Below are 23,022 nucleotides of genomic sequence, written 5' to 3'. Positions count from 1 at the left end.
CAGTCACGCACTTTTTAAAACTGCAGTTAAGAAATCTGGAAAAGCTACGTTAAGGTCTGGTGGATGCTGAAGATTGAGTCTAGTTTTCATGAACAGGATATATTTGGGGCCTATTTAATCATGTAGAAAAGGAGGTGCAAAATATTTTGCTGAGGAAGAAAAAGACATACCTTTGTCCTGTGAGTTAAACCAGACCTTTTTTGCAAACTGAAGACAAGTTAAGTCTCACTCTTGAAGCTCAAGAGGTCAATGCTGCTCAAGAAGTCACAGCTCTCTCGCTGTGATTTTTAGTGCAATATTTAAGTAATTTGCACATCTGATGAACAGAGAAGCATGATAAGGTAAAATAAATTTTTGTCATGTGATAACATAGCAATTTAGCAGGAATGGAACCAAAGCTTCTGCTTTAGTTTTTTTAATTTAGCGTCACTTCAAGAAGACAGTCATAAACTCCAGCTGTCGATTCAGTGATTTATTTTAGAATTGGGAGGCTCAGGGAATCAGGTCAGCAGGAGAAAGACAAAGAAGAAGCAGAAGCTATCAAGAAGTGTAATGTTCAATAAGATCAGATTTCATTCTGTGTTTATCTTGTACCATACAGTCTGATCACACAAGAAGTTGGGGAGAATAATTTATTACAGAGATCATGATTAACAGTAGCACTTTTTCTTTTCAAGGATTTTTCTAAGAAATGAATTTCGATGTTTTATTTATACTAATGAATGGTAAAGGAGGGATTTAGGATACCTAATGATTACAAATATATTTGGAATTGTGCTTGAAGTTAGGAACAACAGACAGTTGGATGATACTGTACACCCCATATTTGAAATAAAAATAAAAGGGATGAAGCAAGGAACCTTTTGTTTTTGTTTTCGTTTTTAAAATAAAAGCAAAACGTACCATTGGTTGGGTGTCGAGCAAATGAGATAGAAAACCTTTTAACAGCAGAACCGCGTGTGGTGTCTGAGAAAGAGAAAAACAGGTACCTGAAATTTGTAACAGCTACCAAAAGACGGAGATTTTAAAATAGGAAAGGAAGAAGGAAGAAAAAAAGAAATGATGAGAAGGTATTAGAACTGAGCGGCATGCAGAGGGGACCAAGGAAGAGGGCAAAAATCTAAATAGAGGTTAAAAAGAAGAAAATTTGGATTGTTGGTAACTACAAGACGTGTAATGAAGTGTATGAAAACAAGCAGAATGAGCTGGTGATTCTGGCATACGAGGTTATTTGGGTTAGAGTTGAACACTAAGTAGTGAAGTGGGGGGGAAAACAGTGTGAATAGTTTCACCTCAGTTATAAAGGTGTGCTTTGGCATCTTTACATTCGAAATCTAGTGAGAGTTTCTTCTCTACCCCAGATTATCCAAAACTGAAAATCTCCTGCTCCTTTGTAATCCAAACCCCCACCAAAAAAAAAGGTTAGGAATCCTAAAATTTTCACCATCAGTATTTAACTTATTACTTTATAATTTCTTTCATTCCTCACATATGCTCCAAGTAATTTATTTAATTTGAAGATCAATTAGCAATGATAAAAGCCAATGTTTAAAATGGTTACAGAATTTCAAACCAAAAATTTTAGTTTAATTAAAAAAGGGACTTGCTGAAATCTCCTGCCACGCCTTACAAGCCTGTGAGCTAGTGTTCAATTCAAGACAAACAAGAATTAACTGTGCTATCAAATTAAAACATAAGCAACCTACAGACAAATAAAGAAGGAATAGAAACTCACAGAATGAATACTAAGGCAAAATATTCTAGGATTCCACCAAAATCTTTAGAAGTTCAATGTGGCACATGGGTTTGTGCGTGCATGTGCGAGAGTGTGCACATACCATCTATGAAGCCAGAAGAAGTCAGCTTTTTACGATGAGTACGAGCATAATCCTGTAGGTTAGGTGCACTTGAAGAACCCCCGAGCACTGAGGTGCTAAACAGGCCCGCACAGTGAGACCCTGATGGGAGTTAGAGAAAATACATACAACAACCAGGTGTTCGTCCATTCACATTGGGGATGCATGCAGCATGCAAGCACATGGCTCTTACCACACAAAAGGCAGCTTTTGGCAGTGCCTTGGACAGGTTCACAATATGCTTGTAATGTCAGAGTGGGACTTGTAGGCTGAAACTATCATAATTTATTGTGCTTCTACTCATGAGACAGCACCCTCTGCTCTATGTGCAAAGAGAGGATTGGCTTTAACCAAAGTAAGTTCTTGTCCTGTTTTCACTTTTGGTAAAAAAAAGTTACCAGTTAGCATCAATGTAAACATAAAAGAAAACAACAAAACAAAATGAAGATGATGAGGAGGAGGAGGATGTGAAAGTTGTGTATTTTAAAACCTGCATTTATGAAACAAATATAAACTGGAAAAATACTGCTCACTGCTTTCATCCAAATCAACCTTTGAGATGATAGGCTGCAATGAAGTACTCATGCATTTCCACAGACAGATAGGAATATTTCCCTTCTAACCCCAAGAAAATGTTAACCAAATTGGAAGTAACTCTATTCATATTTCAGCTACCATTACTGACAATGTTACAAACTGAAAATACCTAAAAGTTTAGCTTAACTTCCTTTCCTGAGAAGAGTTTTGCACAGCTCCATGCAAGTGACAGTACTTTTATTACAACTCGTCAGAATGGGAGTTAAACAAATCACTGAAAGCCACAGACAAAAATATAAAAATAACTTTCGTAATCATCAACCATAAATGAAACTTACATACAACAATGAACAAAATGGAAAAAAATGTTTCAATTTTTTTCCTTTATATTTTACTGTTAGTTGAAAGGAGAAGCTGTTTATCATCTCAGAGCTTATCTTTTATTTTTGATGAGTAGCAGCAGCTTTTTCTTTTGAAAACCAGCTGTCTATCCAGTGATGCTAGTTACTTTTAACAATCCAGTGAGGGGAAACATTACTAGCATATGTGACCAATCACAGCCAAAAAAAATTGGTGCCTGGTCTGTGGCAAAAGCCTTTCACACCAAATATAATACCTTAATCTACACACAGAAATACATCAATTTCCACAAGCCATATTGTGTCACATAAAATAAAAGTCATTTAACTTTATCAAGCACATAATAAAAAACAGGACTTCAATAAGCAAGAGCACCTGATGTATGCATTTTACTAAGGGAAAATATAATAGGAAGAAAAGTATCACGGAAAGATTAGACATACAAAAAATAATACAAAAAATACATATCTTTACAAAGAAAGGAAAAGCTATTTCTAAGTTTATGCACACAGCTTATGCATTTTCTACACTTTATTTTTCCCATGAAAAAACACACAGAAAAAAAAAGCAAGACTGATTTACAGTAGTGCATGATTTCTTTTTTTTTGCATATGAGTCATATGTATGCCTGTTTAAAAGAAGTAGCAGAAAAGCACCACTTGAATTAAAGGAATTTGAAACAACTCATTGAATTATAGCATGATTCATTCTAATGCTGAAAAGAAGAAATTAATTTTAGGAGAGGGAATATGTGCAAAACCCCTGATACTATCAAGAAACTTGAGTTTTTTTCCCCATCCCAGTCCCCTCGTTTAAACATCTTCAGTTTCATCAATTGCCCGCAGCAGGAAACAGGAAATTTTCAAGAAAAGTGTTTTAACAGTTTCTAGTGCAGGCCATTTCAATCCAAAAGATTCTTGCAAATTCCGAAAACTCCATCAGAAGCAACATTATAATAGAAATCTACTTTACATTAAAAATAGTCCTGTGCACCTGTTGCGAGCAGTAAATAATCAGTAGTATGAACAGTCTCAAATACTTTGCTATTTTCAGTTATAATTTATTTTAAAACTTTTCCTGCAGAAAAACTGTCCAGTTTGTAGGCAGACACTCAGCATATGTTACTGATAACAAGTACTATTGGGTCCTGTTAACAAAAAAGCTATTCAAAGAATATACAACTGTACAGAACAACAGGCAGATGAAAAGCTGATAACATCAAACAAAATTTCAATTGTAGGCACATACCTAGACCACTCTGCTTTTGTTCCAGAATAGTTCGTGGTGTTCGTAAGTTACTATTGCTTTCTGATAGGACCTGGATGAAAAAACAGAAAAATAAGGGCAAGTAGAACAGCAGCATGAAACACCCATTTAACTTGATACAGCAGCCTGTTTCAGACAGACACATGTTAATAAGCTGTATGATAAGTGTTAGTAAAAATATGTAAAGGAAACATGAAAGATCATGCAATATCCCCTTCTGAAGGGAGTCCATTTCACATATGAGTTCCTTGCAATGAAGTGGTGCAAAGCAAGCATTCAGAATGAGAAAGGACACAGACCAAGACCGATATGAGAACAAACATTTGAGACATTTTATTTCATTTTACCAAATGCACTCTCCTAAACTGCGCCTGTATTGAAAAAAGGAGGGGAGGGAAGGAAAGACAGACAAGCTATTGAGGACACAATACAATCACTGATCCATGCACGGGCTCAATCAGTGTAATCTTCAGATGCTCACAGCCTTTGCTGATATAAACTTTTCCAATGTAAATAGTTTTAGAATTTTCAATATTAAGTTATGAAAATTTTCAGAGAAAAAGGATATGGTTAACAGAACACCATCCATTGTCATACATGTAAACAATATCTTGACATTCTGAACATCTTTAGATCTTCACTGGTACTTCCAAGACATTTGGCGTTTCTTTTTTTTCCTGCCTTCCCCTCACCCCCCAGTATAAAGAACAATCTTCAAAATATTGTATAAGTCAATGGATGATGTACTGTGTTGGGAGTTTCAGATACCTCTGGATACAGAAGGCAAGAATTATTAGTGCTAGGAGTTTTTTCCCTGCAATAGTTAATACCAGGCCACTGAAAATATGATATATGCAAAACAAGTTTTGAATAGCAGCATGAAGTATCAAATAGATTATTTTAAATTGTATTGGTTGCAATTATTAATGTTTAATTTTTTTTTTCAATTTACCTACCACCAAATTAAGCAATGCTGGTTTTAAAGTCTTAAAGGACAACTAAACCAAAGCAGAAATCTCTTTCATTAGGCAGTTGCACTAAGTCTTTTTTACTGTGGTAACATTTGCAATTCCTATAAAGAAACCAAATTTTTATGAAAACATGTAACACATTCAGTGGAAAAACATGCACTTGCTCTTTTTCCCCCAAACATTCTCAGCAAGTAATTTTAAGAAGTGGAAGATTTTGCTTCAAACATAATCCATAACAAGGGATTAGATGTCCTTAAAGACAGTTGTTGCTTGGAATGCATAAAATGTTTAATGAAGTAAAGTTTAAAAACCTGTTGCCATGAGCCAAAAATACTGGATGTGAAAGCCAGTGATTTAGGGGAGACAGGGGAAGAAGTGATTTGTTCCCCTGATCTGCGTCTTCGACGCCCAGTACCCACACCACTGGTGTAATGCAGCCAGGTACCAATACACTCTGGGCTAGACACACTCAGGGGGCTCTCTTCCTGGAAGTGAGAAAGGGGGCAAAAAACAGCAAAGCATGCAAAGTTAGATTCAACAGAGCCAAATGAACAGAAAAGAAAAACCCAATCTGCTTGCACCCTTTTATATACTACTTTTAAAACTATTAAACAGCGAATAGAGAAGAGTAATAATTCAATATTAGGAAGTTAGCAGTTCCACTCTTATCTTTTCATCCAGCTATATCTTTTAATACAACACTTCAATCAAATTTCTGGTATACTAATTTGAGAGAAAGGTATTTATTAACAATAATTGATTCATGGCTTTAAGAATTTTCCACATGTTAGAAACAGAACATCTATTACCCTTGACATCCTGTTTAATAGTTCTTCCCCTCTTAAGTACATTAAACTTTCCTATTTATTACTTAATAGTTTCCATTTCTGGTCTATAAACTTATCTGAAAGACTCTCATTTTTTAAATTGCCTTTGAGACCTTACAGCTGACTCACTGGTAGTAGCACCAACCTCTCTGATAGTAGTTTTCCAAACTTAAAGAAGTCCTGAACTATATCTGATGCTGGACACTTTATTAAGACTTCAAGGGAGGAGAGTGTCAGGCTAAGAGCCCCCCTATACCCTACATCATTTTGTATCATTAGCATTAACATTTTTTGCAATACAGAATTTGCTTTCCAATGTTGATGAACTTTATGTTCTTGTTTTACTATTAAAACTCTGCTCTTTTTTCTTTTCATGACTCAGTTACAGTTGCAGATCCTTCTGTAAGTATTGCTGACTATAACCCAGATTAAAACTTCCATATAATCTCACACCTGACAGCGTCCTTTCAAATTAACGGACATAGGTGAAGAGAGAATTGCCTTACAGGAGGGAAAAAAAAGGAAATAAAAAAAAGTTCAAGGCAGTTGCAGTTTAAGTTGCAGTAACTTTTTTTTTTAAACACTTTGTTTGGTTTAAATATTCCAAATACTGGTTTTGCAGATTTCAGTAGGCCAGATGAAACTTCCAATTTTACTTTTAAGAAAAAATATTTCATAGTATATGTTTTCTCTAAATAGGCTAATTTCTTCTCGCAAATAAACAAGCACAGAATGCTGAAATACATTAGATCTCAACATATACTATCTGCATAGTCAAAATTTGGCAATTTGTGCTACTGATATCTTGTGAAAGTAACTTCCACATAATTTATGAAAATAGTTAGAAGTTTGAAGTAATAGACTATTAAACTGTGCGTATATGAACTCATAACTAGGAGGGGAGTTTGCATGATCATAATGAAAACAGCTTTTAAAAATCAAAAATATTGATGTTGTGAGCATTTGTTTATGAAAAAACTTGGAAATAGAAAATGTAAGACATTAACATTTATTATGTCTGTTAATTTATGGAAGTCATGTGAAGTTATACAAATATCCTTATAGAAAGGAACCATGCATCTTTTTCTCTCCACACTGCCAATAACCAAGTAACTTGCAAATCTATAATACTTTTACTGCATACAAACAGCCCATTCCCAACACAAACATGAAAGAAAAAGCTTTTGGTGTGAATCTTCATTTCTGATGGTTTTAAGCAACTGAAAATGAGGCAAAAAGAAGCTGTTAGTCTGCTTCTAGCATTAATATCACAGAAGTGCCACTATGCACCATCTGAAGCTCTGCCACTCAACTATCCAATCATCCAAATGGTATCAGTGATACAGCCGTGCATCCCCCCACCTCTGTGACATTAAAGCCATGTCTGTGAAGCACATCTAAATGTCATGGCCTTCAACGCAGCAAACTCGACGGTTCAAGATGTTATCTAGCGAATTCATGAAACACAAACCCCAGCCACTTAATAAAAAGCTCCAGGTTTATTTTCTTACCTTCAAAAGCTTGATAAGTGGAGTCACTTTCACCCCACGTGAAAGCAAACACAGCAGAAGACCTGCCTCTCCTCCTGTACCTCCCCTACCACCCCCAATCCCTCTGTTCCCTCTTAGCATGGCTCACCCTGAAAGTCTGCTTAATTCCCAATAGCAGCTTTCTTGTAATGATGAATATGAAAGCAATGTCTCTTAGTTTGTAGGTGTAGGTTTAGATTGAAAAAGTCTTCATTTTTAAATACTGACTTTTCTAAAGTGGCTTAAAAAGAAAAAAAAAAAGAAAGTCTTATCACAGTACAGTAATTTTTTTTTTAAAAATTCCTTCAGACAAATTACTGTCATGGAGGATTTCCCACAGAGCAAGAGCAAACCTTCTGTGAGATGCATCCTACTGGTGCTGTGTAGCCAAAAGCAGAATTACATTTGGTTTTGTTTTGTTAAAAGCAAGTAAAAGTTAATTTCTGTCAAAGACATTATCTGGAACACAAACACTTACTTCAACAGAACCAATCTTCCTGGATCTTGGAAGGGGTGATTTTCTGTGTATATGAATTGGGTCTGATACCATTGGCTTGAACATCACTACCGATCGATCTGTTTCATCTCTTTTAGGAGCATGTGCCTCCTCATCACTATCATTTTTGTGAGAGGTTTTCTTCGAGCCTTCATTCTACAAACAACACATAATTCATTTTCCATTTATCTGTGCACCTTGAAACACGTAGACAGAAGCGGCTCTTAAATAAATCCTCTTTGTAAAGATAAAGCAAGCTGATTTTAAAAATACAAGATGTAAATCACAGTTAATTGACCAAATTGCTCTAGATTTTAATAATCTACATGTGTTTCTTCTTTCTTCTCCTATTAGAAGAATTCCAGCCAAGCTTTGGTTTCAATCCTTTCTCAAAAAGCATGTGGTAAGTCCACAGACCTGACCATATATCTTTGAAAACATCAATCCTTCCTCAACAATCTGTATTCATAAGCATGCTGAACTACTTTCTTAAATATTTCTTTCAATTGCCAGAATATCATTCATGTGACAGTGATGTTGATATTACTTTTCTTACAAAGAGTACTTTGTATTTCTAGCAAAAATTCTGGCAAAGCCTTAGACAGTCCAAATTATCTATGTCCTTTACCTCAATGCCCATTCAAAATGGAAAAGATTGGGACTGCCTATATTTTACTGGACATTTTTCTACCAAAGTAAAAAAATCACACTTTCATTTTTTACCTAACTATTTTCCAGTGTTTATTTTAGGTATTTCTCCAGAAAAACTAACTTTTGCTTTAAAGAAAGGCATAATTACTACCTCTCTGGAGGCAGGTCTGTATCCATATCCAGCTGGTAAATTTTTATCTTCCTCACAACCTTTGGCTCCCGGACTAAAGTGCAGCTCTACATGAAAACGTTCCTCCGAAGAAAGCTCCTGAAGGAAAATATTAGATAGGTTTATACTGCAATACATAGCTCAGCCCTACTCACTTCTGAAGATACTTATCCATTTTAAATACCTTGTTTGGGTCCTCATAAAGCATGATAACAATCTGTGTCATGTAATTGAGTTCATTGACCACATTTAAATAATCCATAGCTCGTTTCCATTGTTCATCTTTTGATTCCTTATGAAGGGACAAAAACAAAAAATCAACACAAAAACCTAGCTATTTTCTTTAAAAAGACTGATGATTTCACCTTTTCCCCATTTACACAGATTTTAAATTTACAGCAGAAGCACAAAGCTTATCACACCTAAGGAAAATGCAGAGATACATCCAAAAAACCAAGTGACTTAAAATTACTCATCAAATGAATGAGAAGTGGAAGGGAGAACTTTTCATATTTTATTTCAGTGCGTCTTTCATGTTCTTTTGATTGTCAAAAGTAGTGGTTTGAACCAGGTTTCCCCCTGAAGCTGAAAGTGGTAACCCCCAGGGGGTGGTGACCCTTGGGGCTTGACCCAATCAGTGCTCCTGCAAAATATAAACATATCTCTGGAGACCGGAAAAGAAGCAGTGGTACTTGTTGTAAGAAGAAGAGGTGGCCATGTTGTGGTGAGCCACGAGGAGCTGGGGCTCCGGCCCCTTAGGGGGCTCTGCCCCCCCCAGCCCCCGGTTGGGGGGCTGCAGGGACTCAGAACTGGGCTGAGTGCCTGTGGCTAAGAGCTGGGAGAATTTCTCCCGGTAGGCAGCCTTGGGAGACGCTGGGAGCAGACGGAGCAGCAGTAGATACAGCAGCATCCGAAGAGCAGTGGCAAAGAGCCAACTGATAAAGACCAGAAAAGCAGCAGATGCCGGTATGCAGCTATGGAAGACACAGAGATGTCTGAGGAGAAGGAAGAAGCAGCAGCAGGAGTAGAACCGAGCCAGCAGCAGGAACAGAGTTTCGCGGGGTAAGAACTGGACAAACCAAAACCTCCAAACTCACTAGAGACCCCTCCGAGAAAGAGGAGGGGGTGGTGGACTGAGAGGAGTCCTAAAGTGCAGTATGCACTGCTGAGAGGAGCTAGGAAGCTCATGGCCTCCTGAGAGATAAGCCAGGACGGCCGAAGGAATGTGTGTGTGTGGGGTGACCTTGGCCCCCCCTGCTCCAGCTTCAGAGAAGCTGGCAGCCATCTTTGAGTCAGAGCATGGGAGCTCTGCAAAGGGGCTTGAGTCCCCTGAGGATAAGGACTGTCCCGAAGACCCCTGTGCTTCGCGATATGACCGTGGTGACGCGCCCCTTTGTCCTGGGAAACGCAGTCCACGGAAAGACCCCCATTTGAAGACGGGGCCCGAGAGAGGCTTTGGAGGCCTCCCTCGTGTGTGCTGGCAGAGAGCCAGCAACTTCTGCCTGGAAGAGAAGAAGAGAGCCTGCTGCCTAGAGAGACCTGTTGCTGAGAGACTGGAAAGGGTCTTTTCTTCTTCTTCTCTCCTGGACTTTTATTTGGAGGGAGAAGAGATTTGGCCCATTGTAAATATTATTGTCATGGTAGAGATAGATATAGAGTTAAGATTGTATACAGTGTATTATAGTATTTATTTGCTGTATAGTCCTGTAATATATTCCTTTCCCCCCATATTGAGTCTCGTGTTTTTGTCTGGAAAACCCATCTCACATGGGGTTGAGATGTGGGAGGGGGGCTAGGAATCAGAATTGGATTTTGGGCCTTTTCAAACCATGACAACAATGATGATATGTCTTGTAGACAGAGGCACTGTTTTAAGATTCTTCCAATGAGAACCACTAATTTAGCAAGAAACTCATTTTAACAACTATGTTACGGAAAGTGTTTCCAGGTATCGTGCTAATAGTCAAACAGACAAAGTAAATGAAGCCTCCTAGTATACAGAGGAAATACAACCATCACATCCTAAACTACTGAAATGAATAGTCACCTTTCTTCATGCCCTAGGAAAGAAACCATTTAGTAATCCACCTTAAAGAAAATTTAAAAGTTTATCAGACTAAAACTTGGAGTTTTAGTCTGATAATTTAGAAATGTTGTAGCATTTCACTGAGGTCTAGGATGAAAAATGCTTTTGCCATCAGTGAGTTTAGTCATCCATTACCAGAAGCAAGTATGTCAATACAGTGATTTCAAAAGCTAGTATGTTAGTCAAGCTCTATTTTACAAGCAGCTAGCTGGGATTTGTTGTGCTGCATTTATCCTCTCCAAGAACTCAGTTAAATAATTTCTAAATCTGAAGACCTTGTCTTTTTTAGTTCTTGGCATCAAAGACAATCAGATGGAGAATAATGCACCCCCTTTGTGGTGTTCTACAACAGTATAGAAAAGTAAGACAATTCACTGCACAGGAGAAACTTTGCACTACATGAGCATTCTTCAAGTCAGGTAGGGAGGTCCTGACAATATGTCAACAGTCAAAAATAACAATCCAGTCCAGAAGTAAATTCAAGAAAACCCTAAATGATAACTGGAAGGAAAAAGAGTTGAAAGAATTACTGGTGACAATAGAGGAAAAAAAAAATTATCTGTCCTTTCCAAATATATTTGTGACTAACACAACACAGCTAATGCAATTTGAAACATGTCTCTGCATATATAATAAGAAATCAAATATTTGAAAAAATGTGATAAATTTCAAAGTCACTTAAGAAAACTATGCTTTCAGTTGACACACTCATAGCAAGACTGAGTCCTTAAGGTTCCTCTTCAGAGCTTTAACAGAGAAAGTGTTGAACTCACATCACATAAGGCACCATAACGAAGGGTGGATAACAGGGAGTGGACGTGACTCTCACTGGTAAAATAGAGCCGTGTGCGAACGTGGCGTTCCGGGGACATAACACCCCTGGAGTAACTTAAAAGAAAGAAAAGTGCTATTAGAACATGATGAGATGTGTCCCTATTTTAAAAAAAGCTGTCAACAAATAAATAAATAATAATATCTGATTACTATGAGCTAAAAAGACACTTTAAATATGAAAGCTATGGAATATCTACATTAATTCTTACAGGAATTATTGTAACCATGTAAAAAAGTAACTGGCTTACAGAGGGTGAAGCTTATTTACAGTGTCATCATCTTGAGTTCTCTGAAGGTCAGAACGAATTTTTCTGACTAGAGGAGTGCAGTACCCTTTGGCAATCTCCAGTTTCTCAGCTTTAGAAATACCATATTCCTGTGTAAGAAGAAATTGACTTTTAACATTCAGTTAAAGATTAAAATGCCTTCTAATTCAAAGCTTCTATATTAAACCAAATTACTCATCTACTAGTTTGCCCTGGCTGCAAACCATTTTGTTTAACACTTTTATTACATTTGATTACTTATGTACCAAACAAGCAGTTTGCCTTTTCACTGTTTGATTTGATACAGAGAAATAGTTTTTCATTCATTAGTTAAACCATAAAAAAGGATTCATCTTCTGGTATGATCAAGCTCTTTTTCTTAAGCAAAACATCTAGGGGGTCGCTCCTCCTTCCTGTTACCATCTCCATCTGCTATCTTGCCTGAAATTCTGTGGAACTTGATGTCTACATTCTTATCACAGAGTGTCAGCATTTTGAAAAAGCAGGAATGTCTTTTTAAATTTACAATGTTTAAGAGAGGTTAAATTACATAGATTAGGATTAACAGTCGCATTTGCAAAGAGCCCCAAAATCAAATTGCTATAAGCAGGAAAATGAAACTAAAAGCAATTTCAGAATACACTGTTGTTCACAAAGGTTGCACTTAAATCTGTGAAGATGGTTGAGATGAACCACTTTATTTTAATACACTACTGTAAAGGAAGGAGACATGTTCACAGCTTAAATTGCTAGAAAAATTCACCTCAAACTCAGCTTAATGAATTATGAATATAATTTTTCCTACAAAAACCAATCAGCTTGCTACTGAAAAATAAGAGGTAATGTTAGAGGTTTCTATTATTGCAAAATACAGGAACTTCAATAGAAAAGACAGAGTAGACATTTTCCAAAAATGTGAAAAAGCACTTATTCTACATTTCTTCTATTTAATAACTAAAAATGCTTACCTGAGGAATAACAATGTCAGCTAATGCCTTTGAAAGCCTGTATAATTCCATTGTGTTTTCTAATTTTAAGGATCCATTGTGCTGTACGTCATATTTTATACAGTCATAAATATCAGGAATTTTGCTAATATCATATCTTCCATTTTTTGTTTTGAAGTCTTTTTCCAGCTTGGCCCACCTGCGCAGCATCAACTCTAGAGTTTCACTGTGGTACAGCTGAATATCTGGATAGACACATATCTCTTCTAAGTAATCAAGACCATTCAAGTAACAAAAGGACATTTGAATTACATGGTAGTAACAACGGAATTGCATGTAACTTCATTACGTCTAAGAAGAACAAACAGCTGTGCATATGATCAGTTTTAGTGTGGAAAGCATCACAGCACTACAATAGTACAAAGCAGTGCTGCAGAAATGCATCACTGGCCCTTTAAGCAAAACTACAGCACCAAGAATAAGGTGTCCTACAGCACAGATATATATTAAAAAGGATAAAAAGCAACTAAAAAGCTTTAAGAAAATTCTAGGAGGGAAGAAGAGGAGCAATCCAACATGTTTGTTTTAGAAGAGATGACACATTCCATTTGTCTCTCCTGCACACATCAACAGCAAGAGACAGGTAAAAAGGATGAATTATCCCCATCCTGGGACAGGAGATTAGACTAAATAGACAAAAACCACTGATACTTGTGACACTTGCACTGTTCAGCCTCAGACAGAAGCTGTTTGCACACTCAACACTGCAGAGAACACTGACAGCAAGCGTTCTCATATTTAGCTAGCAATGAAAAAGCACTGTGGTCACTCCAGCTCACTGGTTGGCCACCACTAATATTGAATATCATTTTATGCAATACTACAACACATCATACAGCAAGCAACAGATCATCAGCAAAGATATTTAAATACAAAATGTACCTATATAAGAAACGCTTCCATCAATGCTGCCTCTGTACAATCCTAAACATCCACTGGTCAGATTATGTGACCAATACATCTGTTCTAGAACAAGCAGCAGTCACAAGTATTGAGGCCATGTTGCTGAGAACACAGCTGCGCTGGGCAGGACGTGTCTCAAGGATGAAGGACCACTGCCTCCCTAAGATCATGCTTTATGGTGAACTTGCCACTGGCTGCCACAGGAGAGGAGCCCCAAAGAGAAGATACAAGGACTCCCTGAAACAACATCTCAGCCTCGGCCATATTGATCAACATAACTGGTCTACTCTGGCCTCAAATCGGGAGGCCTGGAGACACACCATCTATAACGCTGCTGATGCTTTTGAGAAAGCACACAGGATCACTCCCGAGGAGAAAAGACAATGCAGAAAGAATCGTGTCTTGCAGAATATACCACCTAAGGAGTCCTTCTGCTGTGCCTTTTGCAATCGGATATGTCTATCTTGTATTAGCCTCATTAGCCACCAGTGTGCTTGTAACAGACGTGGATAGAGCCTCCCTAAATCTTCGTTCGCAAAGCCTAGCCATGGTGACCTATATAAGTTAGCTTTAGTACCATCTGCTTTTCCTGTTACTTTTGTGGAATGCCGAGTTTCAAATAATTAAGACAAGAATTTCTGCAAGCACCAGAGGCCTGAATATCTGAACACCACAGAACCTTCACCTGCAATACGGCCACATGTTCCTCTTGCTTTTTACTTTAAAATTATGCATATGAAATCAGAATGTGAAAATCCCTAACCCACTGGTTGACTGAAGTTCTTCTAAAAGTGAGTTTGATGACAAAAAGTTATGTTACAATTCTCTCTCATATATTAACAAGAGAAACTAAATACAACTACAAATTTGTTTGAGTACCTGCAGACTTTGGATCTTCCATTCTTTGTCTGATCTGAGATGTCAAGCTCTGGATCAAGTAATAGACTTTGTCACATGTCTTTACAGGATTTTTAATAACCTGCATTGATTTTATCAATGAGATGCTTCCAGATGGAGTAAGCTGCAATTTGACAGAAACACAAAATTACCTTAACAGAACATATTTGAAAGATCTCAGATAAGATGGAACATATGAAAGATTCCAAGTACTGGAGAAAAAGCATTCAAGCAGGTTGCTGTTCTTTTTTTTAATCATTTCTCAATTATATACTCCCTTTGAGGCATTACAAAAAGAAAATACATTAAAAGGTAGAAGATTAACTAGGAATTCAAAGGTGACAGGAAATTCATACAGTAACTAATTCTACATAGTAAATGTGGGCTACTACAGGAATTCATAAAACTCCTTTTTTTGTTCCAAGACAGGAAAATTTTAAAGATGTTTGAAACTCTGTATATACTTTGCAAGCTTCCATAACTCCCTTTCAAGTAACTTCTGTATCCAAAAGCTTACGAAAAAAAGCTGTGCAAAATGTTGTCATTAGGCTACATATCTCACAAAATACTTTTTGTTCCATAAAGTATGTTTCTTAGCAAAACTGGGGGGAAGAACCAGATTTGCAATAGCAATCAAACCTAAAAAAAAAGTTTGTCTGTTCCTGTTTTCAGTTTGTGTTTCTATAGGACTACAGGACAAAAACACAAAAAGACACCCTTTAAATGCACATATAATGGCCCATCTTCGCGAACGAAGATTTGGGGAAAGGTCTTTTACCTTTCCAGCCTGCGCAATGGATTTTTTTAGGTGAGACACAGCCTGCGCTGAACTGAGCCCACCCTTTAATCCTAAGGTTCATCTGCCGGGGCCAAGCAAGCTTGGACAATGGCAGTGAGGTCCTCAGGACGTAGGTTTGTTTAGAGTGTCCTTCTCATAGATGGATGGCCACACAGGGCTAACGACCTCCATCAGGCCAGGAGACCGGGATTTGAACCCGTGGTCGCAGCAGTGAAAGTCCTGCATGCTAACCACTAGGCCACCAGGGGTCTCAAATGCACATATACCAAGAACATATAAGATGTTCTTTAGAAGTTGTAGAAGTTACCATCAAGCATCAAAACAATGTAAGTGAGGCTTAGCCTCATTTTTTTTTGAAAAGTCCGCAGAATCCAAAGTCAGCAATGATATTAAACAGTAATTTATACACATAACACATATGTATTTGCTTTTTCCTTGCCTTCCTAAAATGCGTAGAATAACTTGGATATGGAAAACTTCTGCCCTCTACCTAAATAATAAGTAGTTTCTTCCTCTGTATCATGTCCAAGTAAATCAAGGAATTGGTTTATTTATACATAATAGAGAGAGAGAGGCACAGGAATAAACCCCATGTGGTTTTCCCAAATCACAAGCAAGTTGAAATAACACCCACATATAAATGAACCCCACCAAAGTTATTATTACTTTATAATCCCAAAGGTTAGTTCCTTCAGTGACTGAAGGACTGCTCTGTTAGTTCCAGCCACATTTCAAATGCCATGACATCTATATGGCAAACATCAGTAAATCCTTGACACCTTGTACCTACTCCCTTTTTCCAAGTACTGGTGAATCCACTGCTGGCAGTGGTTTGAATGATACTTTATACGTTTAAATGAATCCACATACAAGCAGGGTAGTAAAATTGTTCTTCATTAATTTGCTTTCCACATCTTTTCAAAAATAGCAGTTTAAGATTAAACCTCATTTGAGGACTTGTATTTAGCTGTTACATGAGACAGAGTGAAAACAATTGAAAGAGAGAGTAGTTTCTTTGCAATAACAAATATTACTTATACTTAAAACCAGGAACAATCACGTGTTCTGTACTAAGTCAACATAAACTGTATTACTATGCACTAATTTAGCATATTAATAACGTATTTCCTTTCATTCATTAGAAAGTATTCTACTGGTTTTCAGATCTTAGTATTCTTAGTTTAAAAAAAACCAACAAAACAAAAACCTTGTAGCAGATTAAATATTGAAACAACCGCAGTAGGCAGGAAAACGTTTTGTAATACCACATACTGTCAAAGCATTACAAAAAATGTGAACAATATAACTTAATTTCTTGAATACTTAAAATACTTTTCATGGAACAGTGAAAAATACTTATGAACGAGGTCCCTACCTACTCCTATTTCAAAGTTAGTAGCTATTCTGATTATTCAACTTGCAAGACAAAATACCTACAGCACAATTAGTACAGTTTCCTTTGTAGTTCAAACTATTTAGGAGCACACCAACAATTTTTCAAAATAGATACATAAAATCACTGCTCATTACTTTTTCACAGGAATTTTTGAGGCTATTTATTTTATTTCATAGCAAACTAATCATATGCTAACCTTATCATAGTCATCAGCAGTAAATTCTCTGTCTCTCTGGAGAATTTCATGGAGTCTTGCTTTAACACGATGCTGACAGCTGCTTAAAGAATCACTGTCACTGTCCAACAGACCATTCATATTAGCACTTTTTACCATCTGGACAAGAATAGGAGTCAGCTCTCCCTCTAAGGCCAGTAGCCCCTGAAGCAAATAACACAGTTATTCAGGCAAAACAGATAAAGATAAGAATATGAGTATTTTAAAAAACCCACCCAAATAACTAATTTAAATTCAAGATGGTATCACTTGCATATGGTTTGGATAAACAGAGACACAATGCAGGTATTTGCATAGAAATGACCCACAAAACACTACCTCAGTGTGCACGATTGGTACAGATGGTGCAACAGTGATGGTGTCAGAGCATACTACCCAGCACCAGCTGAAGCAACCCAAATCACCGGGTGCCAACACGGCTCCTGGGAGGTGACAGCTGTTCAGGTCTTTGCAGAGACTCTGCAGAGGCAAAAGTCCTGTGAGCCACAGGACAACCAAAGGCCTTGAAAAAGAGGTGAATGGAGAATTCCAAAATTCAGAAGGCTAGAAACTTTCATGATTTTTCTGGCAACAGAAAGCCTCTGGAATAAGGAAGGAAATGGGGTGGTGTCTCTTCAAGCCTGCTGACCAAGGAAAAACCAGGTCAGGTGACTGAAATATTTCTGTACAAACACATGCAGCATGGAATCAAATAGGAGAAATAGGAAGTCTGAAGTCTTGTAGAGCTTAAAGCTAAGTTTTATTACAGAGATGTGGTAGAACAGTTCACATGAATGGTGTTTTGCTATAACTAGGTACAGGGCCTTTTGGAAGGGAGACAGAGTTGGGCTCTTCATCAAGGAGTAGCTTGAACACCACGTCTTCTGCTTTCAAACTAGTGACAAACAAGTTGAGAACTTATTTGTAAGGATCAGAGGACAAATAAGCACAGGGCAACAACAGGGTGGGCCTTTGCTACAGACCATCTGAATTAAAAGGGGAAATGGATAAAGCTTTCTTAACAAAACTAGAGAAAGCCTCCTGATTGCAGGCCCTGTTTTCCATGGGTGTGCTTGGCCCTGAATACCTCATGCATAGGCAATATTGCAAGGGACAAGCAATCCAGATTTCTGCAAAACAACCAGGACAATTCTTTCGACACAGCTTACTGATGAACTATTGAGCAGAGGCATTGCCCTGGAGCTGTTACTCAGAAGTGTCAGGAATGTGAAGGTCAATGGCACCCTTGGTAACTGAAATCTCATGTTATAACAGACCCTTGGACAAGTGAACAAGACAAATACTTGCATTAGAGCTCTGGTCTTCAAATGAGCAGACTTTACCTTGTTCATGGAATCCTATGGATTTGTCATGAAGGACACAGATGTCTAGGACACGGCTGTTTAATTAGAACCTGTCTTCATCTGCTCAAGAACTTCAAATGCTTGGCTCATTAATGGAATACTTTTTCACACTGAACTACTCTTTGAAAATACATTTTTCTAATAAACCATAAATCTCTTCCAGCTTTCAAAAGAAAAAACAGTGTGAGAACATCAGAATTTTAAAACTGAAAATACCATTTCACATTGTACCTTTGCAAAAGCTGCTGCAGTCATCTGAACTCGTCCCTCATCAGAAGCGTAGATTTTGAGATCATGTCGGTAAGTGCTGTGTAATCTAAGTAAACCACATCCAGGAAATCCAGCATAATCTCCTACCAAACAAACATTTTGCTCAAACTCTCATTTTCCACTGGATTAACTTCCAAAGTGATTTACGACATTCATCACTTTAAAAAAAAATATTACTATAATTTTTTTTTACCTTGTCCACCTGGATACATACACCTGAAAGCTCTTCCAAGCTCCTCTGCTTGAACCCTGCCTGCAGGGGTCAATTCTCCTCCCCATTTTAGAACCAGAAGCAGGGATGGCTCATTTCTTCTATTATCTAATTGCACACAAAGAGAGGAGTTTAGCAATTAAGCAAATTGTAAATTTTTTTTTCCAAATGAACAAAAAATATTTGGTCTCTGCAGGGCTTCAGTAAAGGATCTCTTCAACATTATGAATCTTTAATAGCATTCTAACCTTAAGAAAATATTCACTTGGTAAACTAAATGGGCACTTTAAATAGTGAAAACTGAAGTAGTTAAACTGTGAAGAAAATATAAGTGAAAAATATTTAGCGTGCAATCTGAAGCAGAAAGTAAATCAAGACAGAAAAACTAAAACAAATTGGATGCTAAACACCCTACAGTTTATAAAAGTTTTAAAGATAGTAGTAATTGTTGAGTGAGATTTTCTTATCCTAGTTCAAAACATCATCTTGGTGAAATCACTGAAGTTTCTTTTCATGCTACTTTTCTAGTACAAAAGAATAGTGTTAGAATAAAAATTTACTAAATAGTTTTAGGTATACAATTCAGCATGTTAAGAGACTGTAAATATCTGCCAACAATAAAAACATTAATTCAAAACAAAATATCCCTTCTTCTTAACATCAAGACATGTCATACCAGTAGTCCGTGACTATTAAAATATACATGGTATTAAGTGATTAGGTGCAAAAGTAATACAATACCTTCCTCTTCACTGGAAGTCTTAGGGCAGCCATGAGGAAGATATGTTAACTGAACTTTGCGATTGATGCCTGAAAAATGCCCATACCTGAAATGGGGACAAGAAAAAGTGAGAGAGGAAGTGGGAGAGAAACTTTTTAAATATTTTCCTCCAAACCTACTAAGATCTTGTAACAGGATATAATAAATCTATGCTGTTCATTGATTTGTGCACTTGACCACCATTTATTGAAGCAGTGCTTAGAAAAAACATTAATTCAACAAGAACAGAATTAACAGAAGTAACAACTGTGTGATAATGAAATATCTTAAAATACAACCTACTACTATTTTTTTACAACTCTGAAAACTGAAAAAAAAAGCCTAAACAACAACAAGCAGCATTGGCAGACTGCACAAGTGATTTATCTATTCAGACACAAAATTACAGTGGCTCTCAAGAATCTGGTCTGACAGTGTAGATGGCTACTATTTTTTTAGCCCATTAAGTTCTCAAGCAGAACTCAGGATTTCAATCAATCATCATAAATTTCAGTAATAGCTGTCTGTGCCCCAATAATTTTTTAAATTAAAATTATCTACTTCCATTTAGCATTCCAAGATTCCAGATCTTTAACAAATCTTGAAGCCTTATTTTTTTTCTGTTGTTTTCTGTTTGTTTGGGGTTTTATTTTTTTAAGTTACTTAATATTTCAGGCATAATATACAACGATTTATTTGCAATCCTCCAAGTCTGCTGTAAATAGACAAGTACACATGATGAAAATTCTTACTGGCTCTATCAGACTTCTTATGTCACACTGCAAGAAGCAGACCCTGCATACAAATACCTTCATTTTAAAAGCATGCAAGAAGACAAAATTTGATACCCAAGAGAGCAACCTTCTCATGGTAAAAGTATACTGAGACACTAGATACAGCAACAAGTTCAATTAAAAAGACAAGAAGAAAAAAAAAGAGTGATGGCCTGGTTCAAATGTGACATCCTTTCTCTTCATAACCTTTGTGCTTGAATTATTATATCATTACATATTTGATAACATTGCAATCCAGGCAGTAACTGGTGATACAGATCAAAACATCAGATAGAACTTCGCTGAGGTCAAAACAGCAGACAGAACTTTGTTGCTATGAAACCTTAGACACTTACATTTCTAACACAGTCTTTAGCTGTTCAAGTTTTGCTTTACTTTCTTCAATTTCAGAATCATTGTTTTGCCCAAGTTCTACAAGGAGCTGTCTTGCTATATCAAGCACTTCCTAAAGAAAGGAAACATAGGACTTCTTTAAATAAATTTCTATTTACAAAATACTACATCAAGAAAATAAAGACAAACTTGCCTGTAATTGTTTTGGTTTTTTCAGTTTTAGTTTTCCAGATTTATATCCATCACATTTTTCAAAGAGATCAAAAAATCTTTAAGAAAAAGAAAAGTCATTTAAAGTTCAGTTAATAAATTAAAATAGTACTTGAACAAGTGCCTCTCAAAGTAGTCTAAAATTAGCACCTTTATACTATATGAAAATCACGTTAAAACCTGCACTACAGAGGTCAAATCAGATTTTATTCAAATCCCATTTCCCCAGAAAGTTGAGAAATAAGAGCACTAAAAATGTTCTCTTACTAACTTGCCAAGTATTAAAAAAAAAAAAAATATTCTACATATTTCAATATGCAGCTAATGTCAATTCTTAACCTTCAAGAATGATTCTGAACAGAAGTAGGAACCAAAAAATAGAAAAGGAGAAGTCCTACACTTCTTCAGCATGTTTTGAATGCAAGAATCTAGTCACAAAATAATTAATTCTTTTTTACTGAAATTTCAACAAATTCCAGGTCAATTACATAAGTAATTTTATAATGCTAACATAAACATGGTATCTACCAGAAATTCTGAGTCATCATACTTTGACAAAAATAAAGAACAAAAAGGTGTTACTCTAAGATACCTCACACAATAGTTATGATAAAAAGCGAAACACAGAAGTCATGGTCTAAAGGAGAACCAGAAATATTCTTTGCTGCATTATTTTGAATAAAGACATCTACAGATATAAACACATTTTCCTTAAGATCAAACAGGACAGTTCACAAGCCATGTGTTGAAGGAAATCTCTACAAGTAATTTGACAGTTCTTTTAGGAAGAGAGGTGCATGCTTGTTAATTAACTGCAATATCAGTTAGATTTAAAAGAAAACAAAGCAAAAAACAATGTGCAATTATGCAATTCCTGCTCAACTCATTGCTTGCACAACCCCAAAAATCCTCTGCTCTAAAACATGGGCAATAATTTTTACCAAGATTCCACTGACCTCTGATGTTTTACCTCCATTTTCATTTTTTGCTTTGGTGTTCGGTCCCCGTGGCGTATTACAGCTATAACACATCTGAGCTCCATCCTGAAATTTCAAGAGAGTCATATTTCACAATTCTGCCTCTGAAGGTCCTTTATTTAACATTAAACCAACCACAATCAAGACAACTGACAAAGTTGCAGACATCTGACATAACTACAGAAGTGATGGAAGGATATGTAAGAATATAAGGTTAACCGAAAATGATGTAAAGGGTAAAATATAAATACTGATTTTAAGACTTAGGTAACTATAGAGTATCTATTTTAAGTAGTTTTTAAAACGGCAATTTTGAGGATCATTAAATGAGAGAGGATGTTTATTAGAAGCGCATATTAAGTCGGTGCTGGAACAGTGATTAGCAGTGGAAGCTATGCATAAAAGACGCTACACTTGAAAATCTGCTGTTCTATACTCAGCTTGACTAAGGGTGAGAAACTCTGACTGCTGGCATAGCAATTGTGATTCCTTCCTTGTTTTCAGCACACAAAACAAGCATTCATAGGCCAAAGTGGGCACACCTTGTAAAGAGAAAAAAAAATTCACACAAAAGTTACATTGGGAGTTTGCACAATCCAGGTGTAGCAACTGTTTTCTTACATTGTTCCAGAGGTGGTTGGCACAATAGGGATGTCTTCAGCTTCCAAAGGAATTGACCATGGTATCTGAAACTGGGGAGCAAGTTCTCTCATTATGATATTTCTAAAAAAAGGGGTTAAAAAGAAAAGAAAAAATCATGTAAGTTTAAAGCACAGCTCACAAAACACACACGAACTCCAAACCAAACCGGTTATATATATATATATATATATATATATATATGTATGTATGTATGTATGTATGTATGTATGCACAGCTTCTCAGGAGGGCTTTATAGCCCATGCTGAACCACTCTACCTTCCTCACCCAAAGAAGCACATCTACAGGTAGGTCAGATGTGTTATACACACACATGCTGCAGTCCCACCCTGGACAGCCTAGTGGATATATACTCTGTTGTAGACAAAGCAGTTGGACT

The 23,022-nt window shown here is 36.7% G+C and overlaps 1 protein-coding gene across 13 annotated transcripts in view; it reads right to left on the bottom strand.

Annotated features, from left to right (window-relative positions):
* Positions 1 to 23,022, bottom strand: part of PPIP5K2 (diphosphoinositol pentakisphosphate kinase 2) — a 49,642-nt gene that overhangs the window by 6,643 nt on the left and 19,977 nt on the right. For 3 of the 13 annotated variants that reach the window (XM_027671278.1, XM_027671277.1, XM_027671284.1), the window contains exons 10-28: positions 22,605 to 22,706; positions 21,963 to 22,049; positions 20,990 to 21,065; positions 20,799 to 20,908; positions 19,651 to 19,736; positions 18,892 to 19,017; positions 18,660 to 18,781; positions 17,047 to 17,229; positions 14,638 to 14,779; positions 12,817 to 13,040; positions 11,831 to 11,958; positions 11,522 to 11,636; positions 8,847 to 8,954; positions 8,645 to 8,761; positions 7,825 to 7,998; positions 5,302 to 5,475; positions 4,002 to 4,071; positions 1,839 to 1,958; positions 904 to 966 (exon numbers count right to left, since the gene is read on the bottom strand). In XM_027671278.1, the coding sequence (XP_027527079.1) occupies positions 904 to 966; positions 1,839 to 1,958; positions 4,002 to 4,071; positions 5,302 to 5,475; positions 7,825 to 7,998; positions 8,645 to 8,761; positions 8,847 to 8,954; positions 11,522 to 11,636; positions 11,831 to 11,958; positions 12,817 to 13,040; positions 14,638 to 14,779; positions 17,047 to 17,229; positions 18,660 to 18,781; positions 18,892 to 19,017; positions 19,651 to 19,736; positions 20,799 to 20,908; positions 20,990 to 21,065; positions 21,963 to 22,049; positions 22,605 to 22,706 (2,327 nt within the window). The other 10 variants (XR_003532236.1, XR_003532237.1, XR_003532238.1 and 7 more) reach the window with 9 other exon arrangements.

This window comes from Neopelma chrysocephalum, unplaced genomic scaffold (genome assembly GCF_003984885.1).
Source record: "Neopelma chrysocephalum unplaced genomic scaffold, ASM398488v2 Primary Assembly neopelma1_97065, whole genome shotgun sequence".
Lineage (NCBI taxonomy): Eukaryota > Metazoa > Chordata > Aves > Passeriformes > Pipridae > Neopelma > Neopelma chrysocephalum.
Note: the sequence above shows the minus strand (reverse complement) of the source record. Positions and strands in the feature narration are given on the sequence as shown.